At 41.1% G+C, this 15,249-nt stretch overlaps 2 protein-coding genes across 3 annotated transcripts; one reads left to right on the forward strand and one right to left on the reverse strand.

Annotated features, from left to right (window-relative positions):
• Positions 1-161: 161 nt before the first annotated feature.
• Positions 162-6,289, reverse strand: ACOT13 (acyl-CoA thioesterase 13). Its single transcript, XM_064431804.1, has 3 exons — positions 6,156-6,289; positions 3,021-3,205; positions 162-877 (listed from the first exon to the last, which is right to left on the reverse strand). Exons 1-3 carry the CDS (start codon positions 6,234-6,236, stop codon positions 721-723), a joined length of 423 nt encoding a protein of 140 aa, XP_064287874.1. The 5' UTR covers positions 6,237-6,289; the 3' UTR covers positions 162-720.
• A 33-nt stretch (positions 6,290-6,322) lies between these two features.
• On the forward strand, positions 6,323-12,112 carry TDP2 (tyrosyl-DNA phosphodiesterase 2). 2 transcript variants are annotated; one of them, XM_064431787.1, is made up of 7 exons: positions 6,323-6,499; positions 6,574-6,662; positions 8,597-8,764; positions 9,433-9,524; positions 10,000-10,118; positions 10,492-10,662; positions 11,456-12,112. In XM_064431787.1, exons 1-7 carry the CDS (start codon positions 6,323-6,325, stop codon positions 11,735-11,737), a joined length of 1,098 nt encoding a protein of 365 aa, XP_064287857.1. In that variant the 3' UTR covers positions 11,738-12,112. The 2 variants fall into 2 exon arrangements, with proteins under 2 accessions (XP_064287857.1, XP_064287862.1); XM_064431792.1 differs by lacking the exon at positions 6,574-6,662 and having other exon boundaries at positions 6,365-6,499.
• The last annotated feature ends 3,137 nt before the right edge of the window (positions 12,113-15,249 follow it).

The raw sequence follows: 15,249 nt of genomic DNA on the forward strand, positions 1-15,249 counted from the left end.
AAAGCCTACATGATACAATTCATGTTCCAGGATCCGAGGGAGATGATGACACCTTGGGTGAATTTGTACAAGGTTCCACCAGACCCTCTCTCAACTACTCTATGCTGACAAGCTGACAAGTGCAAAGAGGCTACAAAACTACGAAACAGTCTTTAAAAAGGTAGTTTCAGAAAGCTTTATTGAATACTTCTTAATTTATTACAGCATCAGTAAATTACATTTTGCATTAGCCTGCTTTACACTTTCAAACCAGTTCTGGACGATGTTACAGAACTCTGTACTACCATCTCAGGGAACAAGTACAGATTGGAAGCACTTCTAGTGGTGTTTGAGTGTGACAGTGACAGGCCTGAAGACAGGGTTGCTTTGTCACATGATGCCACAGGTAGAGAGAAAGCAGATCTCTTAAAGTGCTGTCATGCTGGTTGACCATATGGCTGGTCCAAAGGCTCTTCCCTTCTGTTATCTTGACCAAAAAAAGCAACATGCCTCCCTACGTCATCACACTCTGTTGTTCATCCCAAACCTAGGCTTGTAGCAATACTGGTGGTAATTAAGAAATCTGTTCGCTTATTATAGAAGTGAGACAAATTCACTTGATAGAGACTATCACAACTTGTGCAGATGATATTGCATAAGTGAGAAAATAATTCTAAATGGGATTCTGAAGATTCTGAAGATTCTGAAGTCCAACATTCTTATTTAAAATACTTTTTCATATTAATTTCCTATGAACTTTGTATGTCTGCCTTGTGCAATTAACTTTCCTGTAGCCTTATTTGTTAAATCCACAGTGGCAAATGCAAGAGTTTTTCCTTGCTTCAGAATTTGAGCTGTAATCAGTATCTCTTCTCCAATCTTAGCAGCAGAAGTGTATCTTCAAGGAAGAAAAAAAGGAACAGGTAAGCAACTGTACAGAGAATAAATCCAAGAATATTCCTGCATTTTATATTATCATGAAGGAATTAGTAGAAGCGGGTAATAAAGCCAGATCTCTCTCTGCCTGCCTACTTTCAAACCCCCACTTAATGGATTTGAGCTCCTCTAACTACTGGCAGTGGTAAGTAAGTGTAAGAGCTCTCAGAGAAAATGGAGGCTAGAAAGAAACCCATTGGCTTGGTTCTGAGGAAAAGTCTGTTTTGGAACAGAAACAATGAGATATCCAAGACTTCAGTTAAAAGTTCAGCTCCAAGTCCTATTCCAACCACTGCTGGCTTCCTACAGCCTTTCTAAACTAGTCTGGCAGCTTCAGCTGCAAAATGTCACTGTCACAAAGGCTCCAGAAGGTCATTTCTGTATGGAGCTGTAAGCACAGGTTAACTGTTCCCATACCCTGGTTAGAGGAAAGTCATGGAAATCTGGGCAGCCCTCAAATGTTGTTTCCATTTCATTAGAAAACTCTTTGTTTTATTTACATGAGCAAGAGGATGTGCTTTTAAAACACACTCTTTGGGGAATAGGAAGAAATTTCTGCACAAAGAATTCCCCTGGAACGAATTAAGAGGAACATGATCCAACCATGATCTGAGGTAAGGGAACAATAATCAAATGTTAGCGTGTAGAGGAAAATAAAGAATTGCTGGATGTTAATCTTGTTGAGATAAATTTCATCAACGAGTCCATTTTTATACACGACGCCATGTCACAAGAATGTCAGTGACGCCTAACGCTGAGGTAGCACCAGCTCTGCTGCTTGACAAGGGCAGGATTTCAGCCTTGTCTCATTTCCAGAAGCTACTGCTGATCCTCTTGTGGTTACCAAAAAAAATTTTCTCTGTTTCTCTCTGTTCTTTCCATTACTGAAATAGCTTCCTCATGACAACTTTTTAAAAAGCTCCTTCCCAAAAAGGAAAAAAGTTCTTATAACAATATTTGATATCCAATCTCACTTGTTCAATGAATGCAGTAGTCCAAGTTAAAAAAAGATATTAATACTGCTTCATGTAACATTGCCTAAAGGTAATTTTGGATCACCTCCAGAGATAGCACTTTTGCCAGATTTCAGCCCTTATGTAATTGGGTGAACATAACTGATAGTGTCAATAATTCAGATGTTGGCCTCTTGGTATACTACTGCAGGAAAAAACCCATAATGACAGGAGAATTTTAGGTTTTAATTTCCAGTAAGATCCTAGTCATCACAGTGGTAGCATGAAGCTAAAATAGATGCTTAATCCCCCATCTGCCTAGTGGAGAAATCAGAAGGTGCTGGGAGAGAAAGGAGGGGAAACCTGGTAAAGATACAGATCACCCCCCCAACACACTTAAAGTTTTCTTTTTTTTTCTTAAGGCAGTTTTGATGAGTTACTTTTCTAACATTTTTACTGCTCTGTTAGTTATTCCAAGTAGGATTACTTTAGTTCCAGTTGGTCAAAATGTCTTCATTAAAAGTAATGAAGCAAAGCTGACAAGCATGATCACAGAAAGTTTCAGAACAATTTTTTTTAAGACATCGTGCTTTGAATTTTCATTACAGGAAGAACTATTCTCAGTAAAAAAAAACCCTTAAAATAACCTAGAGCAAAGGATTCTTCTTCCACTGAGAAATTCTGATTCAATCTGTAATTCACCCTCTATACACAACAAAGGTAAACTCTTTCTGCTTTAATATTTTTCTCTGGTTTATGGAATTATACTAAAAAAGGGTTTACAGAAAACTGCTTACCCTAGAGTTTGGGTTTTGAGGAGACATTAACATACTGCACAAGCAAAAACTGAAACCAAACCAATTTCTTAGGAGTAAAATTGCTGGCATATCAACATACCTTTACATTCTACGAAGGAATGGACACTGTCTCGTAAACATATGTAACAAATAAAATCTTAAAAAGGTCCAAATCAAAATTGAAATCAAGTGGCACTCTCCAAAAACACACATGCTACCCCTTTAATTTATCAAAACAGGACTTCAGAAACCAAAGAAAACACCCATTTTTAGTGAGTGCTACAGCACATAAAAGATGTACAAGGGAGTCAGTTGGGGAAGAAAAATTTTTGGTACCACAGTGGATGATACCTACGTGATGTTCATGTCCACACTGACCCCAGGAGCTGCTCTTTCTGTGTACAGCAATGCTGCTGTTGACACCACATCCACAAGGGTGGCTGTCAAACCTCCGTGTAATGTGCCACCTCTGTTTGTATGCTCCTCCTCTACTTTCATTTCACAAACAACTTTTCCAGGAGTTGCAGATTGAAGTTTCATCTGTATGAACAAAAAAGCAATAAAAAGCTTAGTGACAGTAGTACCAACACGTAATATTGCCCTCAATCAAATTGAAAGTAAATTTTTTCTGACTCTGGACTCATGAGACAAATTAAAAGATGGAAAATAGAGTAATTCAACTGTCCCATTAGATATTTCCAAAAATTTTGAGCAGAAGACTGTTGCCTTAGAAAAATCTGTACTCCTAATGCAGACAAATATTTAAACTGACAGCTTAACAGAACTTCAATAGGTGCTATGCTGTCAGGAATTCCTTAGGAGGAAACTGTCTTCAGTTTTCCTTTTTCTTTAAGCCGTGAGTGAAATACCAGATTAGAGGGAACACAAAACTGCTGTAAGTATCTGTGTGTGCCATAGTTGTGAAGGCATATTTGTTAGCTCACAAAATGGAAATGAGACCACCAGTAATTAATTAATCATTATATAAGAGCAACCTCAATAAAAATCACTATTTTGAAATGAGCATTGGAAATACTAATCAGATTGGCTTCTGATTGGAAATTCATATTCATGAGTAGAAGTATCCAAGGCTGTACCACAGTGTTACAGCATCATTATTGCATATACAGTTTCATTCCAGCCCACAGGTGGTAAATCCAGAATTACAGCTCACCTATGATACCATGCTTCTCCCTATAACCAACAAAAGAAGCTGTAATTTTGACACCAAGAAGTTACTGCAATTCAGTATTTGAAAATCTCTATTTAAATTTCTTCAGTCAGTAGCACTATATTCCAAATCTGAAAGCAGATGCAAAACTGGGGTAAGTTCCACATATATTTACATGTATAACTAAGACTTTGAAGTGCTTTTAGACTATTAAAAGTGAAATGTGGACATATTTATTTATTTCTTCCTACTAATTTTCAGGTTTTTTACAAGGGCTTTTTAAAACTTGAATGTTTCCATTCTGTTACTAGCTGAGTTTAAGTATTTTTTGATCTTAAAATATATTAAGGTTGAAATGTTTCCAGTTTCATAATCCCTTATTTATAATGCAATGTAAGAGTTGAGTTCCACCCTTTCTGATAAACCAGAGTTTATCCAAGTTTTGCAGACAAATCAAGATCAATGATGATGCAGTGCAGTCTTCTAATGGAAAAAAACTGGTATTACAGAGAGAGGAAATTACTGAGGCAACATCCTAATGTAGAAATAGAACTTGTATCAATGAAAACCCCAAGCCCTAAATCAGGCATGCTGCACTGCACTGGAGGCCTGAGCTTCTCACAGAATTTCTAAGGAGGGCTTTACTGATGCTCAGCACTGGGAGCAGATGGCTTCCCCTCCTGTCAGGGACTGGTTGGTGCTCCACCGCACCAGTGAGGTGAGCAAAGCATCTGGTCCCATTTGCCATTGCTCTGATCTGGCACTACATGCCTGCTCTCCTTGACAAAAATAGTTCAGTACTTGAACGCTTCCAGGACCTACTCAGCCAGAGCTGCTGCTCTGTGCTTCTCCCAGCCCTGCTGTGCTCGTCCTCCCACGCGTCTGCCTCGGGGAACAGCACACTGCTTCAGCTTCCAGGCTTTAAACACACAGTCATTAAACCCTGGGTAGATACCACATTGGAGTTACACCAGAAACTACAGCTGGGGATTGAGGTGAAAGGTTTCAGACTAAATGTGTCTTCTCCAGAATAAGAAAAAACTTGAGTAATTTACTTATGGTAAGAGAGATTTCAGGTATCACCCAGAAAAGCAGCAGTTACTTTTAATTCAAACTGTACTTTTATTATCATCAGATTCCTAGCATCCTAATTCTAGAAGGTTGCAGGAAAAATCTGAAAGTATTCCAGGGCAGGACTGGAAGCCTGTCTCCCAAGGCTCACTTCCAGGCAGTTACCTTTACAAACGGAAATGCTAATATTTGCTCACCACTTATCAGGATTTAAAAGGAGCGTAAAGGTATCACAGTGAAGTGGTGACTAAGAATTAAATGGACTCCATAAATATATCAATTATCTTCTTAAAGCTTTATACATTTTAAAAAAACTTTATACTCACCAACATGTCTTGGAAAAACATGACCGCAAGAATTACTTTGCAAACAGTTGATTTTTATTAAGTGTATCAGATCATGGAGCTGTCAACAAAAGCACTGCTTCCATTATAACATTTGCTACTCTAAAATCACGGCTGATTTTCTTAGATATATTGACTCCATCACTCCACGTCACAGTTACACAACCAAATAAAAATTAAAGGGAAAATTTAATGAGAACACCGAAACTGCTTCTAGAACAAGAACTTTCCTACACAGCAGCTATGCTACTGCATTCTACACAGACTGCAGTGTAAATTAACAGTAGCTGCAACTATTTTTAACATGATGTAGCACAACAATGCAGCACTACCGGTGCAGTGTCAATTACATTTCCTTACACCAGAATGTGCAGTGAAGGTATAGTGTAAGGCCTTGTGCAGAAGAAATTCAGAGAGCACTGGGGGGTGTGTGTTGTGCTTTCAGCCTGACTTCAGGCTCAGGAGATGTCATAACGAGGCATCTTTCTAATTTTAAACAGGGGAGAGTTAACTTTACCACTCCCCGGTCCTGGAAGTTAGTGGCTTCGCACGTACGTAGGAAGGAAAGAATGCCACCTGCTGAATGACTCCTGAAGGTTATTCAGTACAGCCACCTCCAGAGAGCTGCTGGGAGGCAGCCGGAGTGCTTAACGAGAGTTACTGAATAACAATTGGGTAATTATTCTTATTGTAACAATTGTTTTAGCAATTGTTAGCCGGGGTGCGAGGCCTGGAATGCGGGGAAACAGCGGCGAGCCTGCACCACCGGGCTCCTGCCGTGCCCGCAGCACGGACGCCCCGATCCCGGTTCAGCCGGTTATTCCGGGAGGGGACCGAGGCCCGGAGAAACGAGCTGTCCCGGCGGGGCCGCGCTCCCGGAGCCCTGCCCTCCAAGTGCCCGTACCTTGCGGAGCACCCGGTCGAAGCCCTTCGACTCCACCATGTACTTCATGGCCTCCTTCAGGCTCTCCGCCGTGAACCCCATGCTGCCGCCCCGCTGACCGCCGCCCGCCCGCGCCCCGGAACGGCAACCCCGGCGGGCGGTGCCTGTGCCCGCCTTCCGCCGCAGCCATGGAGGAGCGGGCCGAGGCCGCGCCGCCGGCGGAGCACAACCGGGAGCAGCAGGATGAGGAGGCGCTGCACGTCGCCAAGCGGAGGAAGGTGCTGTGCTCCGAGTTCTCCACCATCACCAGCAGCGACGAGGCCGTGGCGCGCCGCTTCTTGGCCGCCAGCGACTGGCACATGGAGGTACGGCCGGGGCCGGCGGGGCCGCGGGGCTGCCCGGCGGCGGCCCCTCGCTGCCAGCCGCCCCTGTGTTTCAGAGGGCGCTGAACGCCTACTTCGACCCGCCGCGGGACGCGGGGGCAGCGGCGGGCGGGGCGGCCCCGGCCGGCGCGGACAGCGGCAGCTGGTAGGTGACAGGGACGGGGGAGGTGGCAGCAGGAGGGGTCGGGGAGCGGAGCCTCCCGGGGGAGGCAGGTTCCCCACAGCCGGGGAGAGCCGTCGCCGGGGCATCGCACCTCGGCTGAGGTGCAGCGAGGCACGTGGTTCCTGTTCCTTTTCTGCTCCCGATCTCGTCCTTTCCCGACGTTTCTCTCCCATGGAGGGGCTCTCAGGTTTTTGGGCTCTGTTTTCCCTCTGTGGATCCTCTGGACTGATGGATTGTGAACCTTTTGGGGAAGGCGTAGGCACATTTTCGTCTCATTGCCTTGTGTTGTGCAGTGATATGTATGCAGATTTTACCATACACACATTTGTATATGTGTAAATTACACATATTTGCATTATGCCAGATGTATGCAAATTTTTATTTCTATAAATAAAATTGGCACGTACAAGCACACCTTGTTAAATGTACCTGTGAAAGTTAAGATGTAAGATCTGTGTTTCACATACACCATCTCACAGCACATCTGGAGAATGTATTGAGTGTATTGATGTGCATGTGGAATTGAACTTTTCCAGATTCCTGTGTGCTATGGTTTAACTAAGTAGTATGCACCCACTCACTCAGACACCCTGACTTACCACCACCCTCTCAGTGGGGTGGGAAAGAGAATTGAAAAAAAAGATAAAACCCATGGGTTGAGCTAAAAACAGTTTTACAGTAGAAATAAAATGAATGATAATAATATAAAATTAATTGTAATGAAATTTGAGATAACAAAAAGAGAGAGAAATGGAAGCCAAGAAAGATAATTGATGTACAGTACAGTTGCTCACCACTCACTGACTGATGCCTAGCCCATCTCGAAGCAGCAGTTGGCTCCTCCTGGCCAATTCCCTCCAAGTTCATTTGCTGAACACGGTGATCTACGGTATGGAATATTCCTTTTGCCAGTTCAGGTCAGCTTGCCTCGTCATGTTTCTTCCCAGCTGCTTATGCACCTGCAGATCATGGCAAGCTAAAAAGCCCTTGTCTTGAGGTAGGCACTAGTTAGCAACAACAAAAACATCAGTGTGTTGTCAATTCTGACCAGGTTTGCTTGGCAAGGTTTTGGTAGTGAGGGGCTACAGGTATGGCTCCTGTGAGAAGCTGCCAGAAGCTTCTTCTGTGTCTGACAGAGCCAAGGTCAGCTGGCCTCAAGGCAGACCTGCTGTGGAACAATGCTGTGCCCATCAGCGATGGTGGTAGCGCCTCTGGGATAATGTACTTAAGGTTAAAAAGTTACAGCACCACGGGATCTGCAGCAGAAGAGAGAACTGAAAACAGCCCTGCAGACACCAAGGGTCAGCGAAGAAGGAAGGGCAGGAGGTGCTCCAGGTGCGGGAACAGAGATTTCCCCATGTGCAGAGCGTGGTGAGGCAGCTGTGCTCCTGCAAGCCCAGTGGAGGACCACAGTGGAACAGAGATCCACCTGCAGCCCGGGGAGGACTCTCCACTGCAGCAGCTGGGTGCCTGAAGAAGGCTGATCCCATGGGAAGCCCACGCTGGAGCAGGCTCCTGGCAGGACCTGTGAGCACATGGACAAAGGAGCCTGTGTTGGAACAGGTTTGCTGGCAGGACCTGTGACCCCATGGGGAGTCCACTTGGAAGCAGCCTGTTCCTGAAGTACATGGGGAAGGAGTGGGATTGTGGGGAAAGAGTTGAACTACTTTGGATTTTGTTGGTTACCATCTGATTAGCTTACATCAGAATGGTAAATGTTATCTTCCATCCATCAGGTGGAGAAAAAAACACTTACTTCACCTGTGTACCACAGCTCTGTACGACTGGGGTCGGTATGTTTTAGTTTTTGCGATGTAAACGATGTTGAGCTCCATACCTGCTTTAGAAGATAAGTGAGGCAATCACAGATGGGTTAGTATTATGCATGTTAACAAACAAATACACTCTCTCTTTAGCATTGACCTCACTGGAGATGCAACTACAAGTACTGCTGGTGTCAACAGTGAAGACTCACAGCAAAAAGAAGATGACAGCAACTTCTCGCTGATCACCTGGAACATTGATGGGCTGGATCTAGGAAATGTGAAAGATCGAGCCAGAGGAATCTGTACATACCTGGCATTGTAAGTACAACCTCCTCTGTGTATTGTCAGGTGCCTGCATTCAACAGAAAAATAAAAAGGCTTCTTAATTTAAGAATTTACAAATCTTCATGTCCCAATTATCTTTATGTTAGATGCAACAGATCACTCACCCTATAAGTCCTAAATAGCTGAGAGTTGTTAAACTTACTAAAAGGTGTGAACCTATGCAGCATTCCAGAGGTTAAATATTTTGAGATGGCTACTTTAAAATTGTAATAATGGGCAATATTGTTCAAGTTGCAATCATACATCACAAACACAGTTCATAATTGCATCCTGTACATGAGAATCTTCTGGAAAACATGTCCCAAAGCTACTTTGCAGCTGCTTAAGTTAAATTCCTCAAGTTATGTAGTATATGAAACCTGCAAGGTCATAGTAGAAGGAAGTAATGCATTTTACTACCATGTTGTTTCCATGTTCATAATAACAATTGTTTCCTCCCTTTTAGTAAGGTGGTGGTGTCTATGTGCTGCTAAATACAATGCAGATAGCTTTTTCTTTTTTAAAGAGCAATTTCTTACAAAACCTAGGAAAGTGAGGGCAAGGTGCACCTGAAATCCCTGACTTTGTTCATTTGGCGTCAGGGTGTTGCAGTACTACTTCTCAGTAATTAACTGAAATTTTTCTTGCCTTGCTGTTTTCAGATACAGTCCAGATGTTGTGTTTTTACAGGAGGTCATCCCACCACATCTCCCTCTTCTCCAGATGAAAGCAAGCAATTACACTATTATTCCAGGTATGAAAATATCCTCAGGTGCTAAAGACAAAAACCAGAAAACAAAGGTTAGGTTTATTCTGTTTCTCTTGCTAAAACCTCCAACCATTTTAAAGTATATAAAGAGTAAAGTTGAGAAGGAAGCATTTGATGTTTCTGTGTTTTGGTATCAGCATGTAGCTTGAGGCAAATTATGCATGTGAAAAGCTTGTTTTTCTGGCGTTTTCCTTTGTATTTATTTCTGCATTTTGAAAGATTGGTAGCAAGGGTAATCAAAAAGTACCATAGATAAGTAATTTTTGTAGGTATTTGCATTTAAAAAATCTGGAAAATTCAGACCATTATTTTGCAACTTTCCACTAATGACTTAAAAATCAACATATTCTCACCGGTTGTGGTAAAAAGGTCTCTTTCAGGACCTTAACTGCTTTATGGCAGTTCTGCTGTGGCACAGCAGAAGATGTCCTCAAATATTTATTTGCTTGGTCCTCTGTAGGTAACGTAGATGAATATTTCACTGCTGTAATGTTAAAGAAATCGAGAGTGAAGCTACTGAAACATGCCATAATACCTTTCCCAACGACTGCCATGAAGAGGAACCTTTTAGTTGTGCATGTGAGTGAGTCAGGATGTACCAAGCAGCTGTACTTCTGCCTTCCAAACAGAAAATCCCGGGAAACACTGAACTGGCTTTTTCTCTATGATAGTCTCAAAGAGCAGAAAAATTTCTCCAAGCGTACAAACCCAGTTGCATTTGATACTGACAAACTTAAATCTTTTATACAAGTTACTTACCACACTTTGCTTTTGAGTCTCATAACCTCTGATAACAAAACTAAAAGCCTGTTATCCTTCTGTAAGCCGCTTTTCTTCAATGTAAAACTAATGTTAACCAGAGCTCTGACATTGAGTCATTTGTGATTAGATTTTTGTTTGAGCTTCTTACCATCATGTGGATAGTAACACTGCCTCTTTGTTTCACACATAGGTGAGCATATCTGGTATTGAACTTTGCCTTATGACTTCTCATCTGGAGAGCACTAAAGATCACTCAAAGGAACGTATAAAGCAGCTTCAAATCGTGTTAAACGAAATGCAGAAAGAGTCTGAGTCCACCACTGTTATATTTGGAGGGGATACAAACCTCAGAGACAGCGAGGTAAATAGAAATAAGCAACTTTGCTCTTTAGAGAAGGTATTTTGACAAAAACTTCTCAGGCTTTTCTGTTGTCTTGATAAATTACCTGCTTAGGCAGAACAGAGATAGTCAACACTTATTCTTAAGATGTGGAACTGTGACTAAGTAGAATTAAGCATTGTTTTGGCTGAGGTGGTGTATATGGAGACCCCTTCCAAATAACAAAGTGCTTTAATAACAATACTTGTATCTGAGCTGGTGCAGGCAGATTTGATGGAAGTTTTGGCTTCAAAAACATCTTATGATTTTGAGAACCTGGTCTTTACTTGTTCTACTCTCCAATTCTCAGAATCAATGTAAGAAGAAGGTGCTCTGGAGAAATAGATCTTAATTCCCAGCAATCAAGACATTCAAAATTAGAAGTAGTTTTTGTCTGCTGATACTAAAAGGAAAATTTGTGCATTATTACTAGAAGGTCAAGAGTTTCACCTCTTCCTATCATGAAATTCCGTTGCGGTGAACTGGAATGACATTGGTTTAGGAAACATGGTGTTGGGCCCTATACCTCAACATTTCAGAGCTGAACATTTATTTTGGAACATGTTTTGGATTTAGAAAGTGCTGCAGGAAATGGCTGCACTTTAGAGTATCTGGAGAAATACCATAGTTTAGAAACATCTCTGAGATCTTTGATTTTTAACAACTTATGTTTTGCAGAAAGAAATCCAATGCTGTGACAACTGGGTTCTATTTTTTGAAGGCAGAATTTTGAATTCACTATCTTGTGGAATTTTTTCCCTCCTTCTACCTTCAGGTTACTAAACTTGGAAATCTACCTGACAACATTAAGGATGCCTGGGAGTTTCTGGGTAAACCTCAGCACTGCCGCTACACTTGGGACACCCAGTCCAACACCAACCTGAATGCAGCCTACAAGTGCAAGATGAGGTTTGACCGTATTTACTTTCGGCCTGCAGTGGAAGGGGGGCATTTCATTCCACGAAGCATGGACTTAATTGGTTTGGAAAAACTAGAATGTGGCAGATTTCCTAGTGATCACTGGGGCATTCTGTGTAATTTTGATGTTATATTATAAAAAAGAAAAGAAATACTCATATCTTCAGTTTTTAGGTGATTTATTCTTGATTTTACAAAATTTTACCCTCTCAGTTTAAGGTAGGGCATATTTAAGTTTTCAACCCTAATACGTTCTTTGTTCTTGGCTTCTGCAGGAATGGCTTTGTTTCAAGCCAGGTTTCCCTTTTCCTATTGTATGCATCTTTTCTTGAATTATGTTTTATAATATTTATTTTTGAAAATATCTGCAAAACCAAACAAATTCTAGTTTTAAAATGGCAGGAAAAACCAGTGAATACAATTCATAAACACACTCAGTGATTCGAAAGACGGTTTTATTTTGGCATGTATCATGATCTCATAATAAAGGTTGCTTTTTTGTCTTTTAAGACTACTTTTATTGTGCCTTCATTGTTTATTTTGTAACCATTCCCATCATCCTTTATGACCTTGTCTTTTGTAGGATGTTTTATGTTGGCTTCTGAAGTTTGTGTTGAATGCACATGCCCCTTCAGGCAAGACAGTAAAGGAGCTGAGGAAAGAATTACTAGATTCTCACAAAATAAGGGTTTCTTAAGTAGAAACTGAACTACTGTGGAACAGATTTAAGAAAAATATTCCTTCTATTTGGCAAGAAAGTGATGTAGGCAGACGCATGGAAGTTGTTCACTTGGGATGGTGCACACCTTGGTATTTATTAGCCTGGGTATGAGGTTCTGATTAAGACGTGTTGTGTTTTAGTGAGCTCTTATAAACTGCTGGGCAGAGCCTGCACAGCTCAAGGCCTTGCTGACTTTGCAGAAGACCAACCAGGCCTTCCTACTCTAAGAACTGCGTAATCAGTCTCATAGAAGCTGTTGTTTTATAGATGTGCAATGCTGATTTAAAAGGGAAAGTCTCCTAACTTTCTGATGTGAAGTTGAGTGCACAGGTGTGGAGAAGAAGGAGAGATAACCTGTCAGTGATGTGAACGGAGTTTGACAGCCTAAATTCTTCTTTTTGTTGTTGTTGTTTGTCTTTGGTCTTGAGCCCAAAGCTTAAAAGCAACTTGCAGCACTACTGTGGTGGCTTGGTTCCACCTGGTAGCCAGTCTGCCTCCTAGCCACTCTCTCACTCCCCTTTCCCAATGAGGTGGGAGGAAGAAATCAGAAAAAAACCCCCAAAAAACTAGGAAAGCTCATGGGTTGAGATAAAGACACTTTCCAGTTATGGGCGAAACAGACTTGGTTTGGGGGACTTAATTTGTTTTGGAAACAGATGCAAAGAAGGAAGTTCAACTGAAACATGAAGAAGAACTTCTTTACTGTGCATGTGGTTGAGCACTGGATCAGGCTGCCCAAAGATGGGGTGGAGTTTCCCTCACTGGGGATATTCAAAACTCACTCCTTACTTAATGTGCCCCAGTGGACTGACTGTGGTTGATCCAGGAGCTAGATGACTGCTGGTGTTCTTTTCCACCCGTACCCATTATTACACTCTCTGACAGTAGTTTACAGCCAGTGAAAGTGTTTGACCACTCTTTCCTGATGTACAGTCTAAACCTCTCCTCAATAAGTTAACCAGCTTTTCCTCTTGTCACAGGAACAGGGAGGCCTGAGGAAGGTGTGGTTTTCCTTTCACTCAGCAGGAGGCCCAGGTGACTTTACTAAACAAGCAAATAAGCCTCAGGATGTTAATTCATCTGAACAGAAATCAGCTGCAGAGATCTCCTGTTCTTCTTTCACTTCTTTAAACAGCAAATTCCTTTTATTAAAGGTGAAAGAGAACAGCCTGTTTTGGAAGGATGTCCAATCCTTGATTGCTTGTAGCATATCCCATTATTTTATAATAACTCAGCTGCAAAAACAAGGAGGGAGAAAGCACTGATACATTATTAAACTCGTGTTGAGCCCATAATCTCTTCTTTCTATTCCAAAATAAATAGTTCTGTAATAAAGTGAAAAATAGATACAACTGCCAGAATTTTCCAACTGCCAGGCTTTTCCTTCTGAGCTTAAAATGGGGCTGGCACGGATCACATATTATGATTTGCTCCATGACAATCTTGTTCCTTACTAAGCCTTTGAAGAAATGTCATGGGGTTTGTTGTCAGGGCTTACACCTCCTCCCCCTCCCTGGTATTTCCAGCCAAAGGATTTGTGGGGAAGGTGAAGGCAGTTGGACCTTTCTAACAGTTTGAGAGAGGAAAAGTACAATAAGCTTGTGTTTCATCATCAAGAAACACCAGATTATGTGGCCTTCTTTATTATGCCTGCTTTTGGTTATGTGGCTGCACCTGCTGGACTATTTTGGAAGACATGAAAGAGGCTGACTCCTGTTGTTCTGAAATAAGGGATAAAAAAGCAGGAAAAAAAAGCTTTCAGAGTAGTGTGTGATCTATCTCAATGCCTAAGCTCCAGATCCATTTCTAGCATTGGCTGACTCCTCGTTTGATCAGCACTCTTTCCTAACCTTTGGAATAGATAGTGAGGGGGGGACATAAGAGCAAGCAAAGACATAATATTTTGTATGGGCCAATTCATTTTTATAATTATAAACAGTAGGTAAGAGGAAGACTCAATTCAGTGCAATTAATGGTTAGTCATTCTTTTAAAATGAGGAAATTATGCATACATCCTTTGAAAGCATTCTTGAACTACAGAAGTGGTAATACTTTATAAGACATAAACACTGAATGTTTCACTGACTACTGGATGTGAAGCAATACATCTTTAATTAAATGTAGTTTAAACCACTTAATAAGCATCTAAATTGCTGACAATCAAGAGCAGAGTCTTTAAATTAATTTGCCTTTTAATTTAATCAGTGATGTAAAAGGTAAAATATCTGCTGAATACAGCAACTACAACTTAAAGGGGTAGAAACAGCAAAGTTAAACCAAACTAAACAGTTCTTGGCCTGACATTTGTAATTTGATTTATTTTCTTTATTAAGTAGCATAATATGGCATCTATACAGTCCAAAGGATTTATACAAATGTGAATGTGAGAAAATCAGTAAGTACAGTAACCTGTACTTGTGGAAATCATGTACAATTGGAGGCATAATTTTATTAATTCTTTGATCCAGTTATCAAGAGAAGCAATTTCTTGTGAGAACCCAGCCAATCTTAAACAGTCCTACATGAAAAGAGCTTGAACTTACTAAAAGAGAAGAGATATACCTAGAATTAAATAAGGAAATGTTAAACATATAGGGATTTAAATAATAAACAGATGGATTTAAAAAGAAAAAAAAAAAAGGGGGTAAATAGCAGGTAAATTTCCCAGGGTTTTGTTCACTAAGATTATAATAAATGTTCATTAATGAAGATGCATAGATTTTATCTTTTTATTTCTTGGAGACAAAGCTTGTTGTGTAACATCAGCTCAGAGGAAAGAGACTCCCAGTGACTGAGAAGTCTTCAGTGCAACCCTGACATTTGAGAAAGTAGGAGGCTTAAACAGGAGGCACAGTGGGCTGAAACACTGCTCAATTACAACAATTGAAATGAAAGTTATACTGTTTCTGCAGTGATAACACTTAAATGAA

Source organism: Passer domesticus, chromosome 1 (genome assembly GCF_036417665.1).
Source record: "Passer domesticus isolate bPasDom1 chromosome 1, bPasDom1.hap1, whole genome shotgun sequence".
NCBI lineage: Eukaryota > Metazoa > Chordata > Aves > Passeriformes > Passeridae > Passer > Passer domesticus.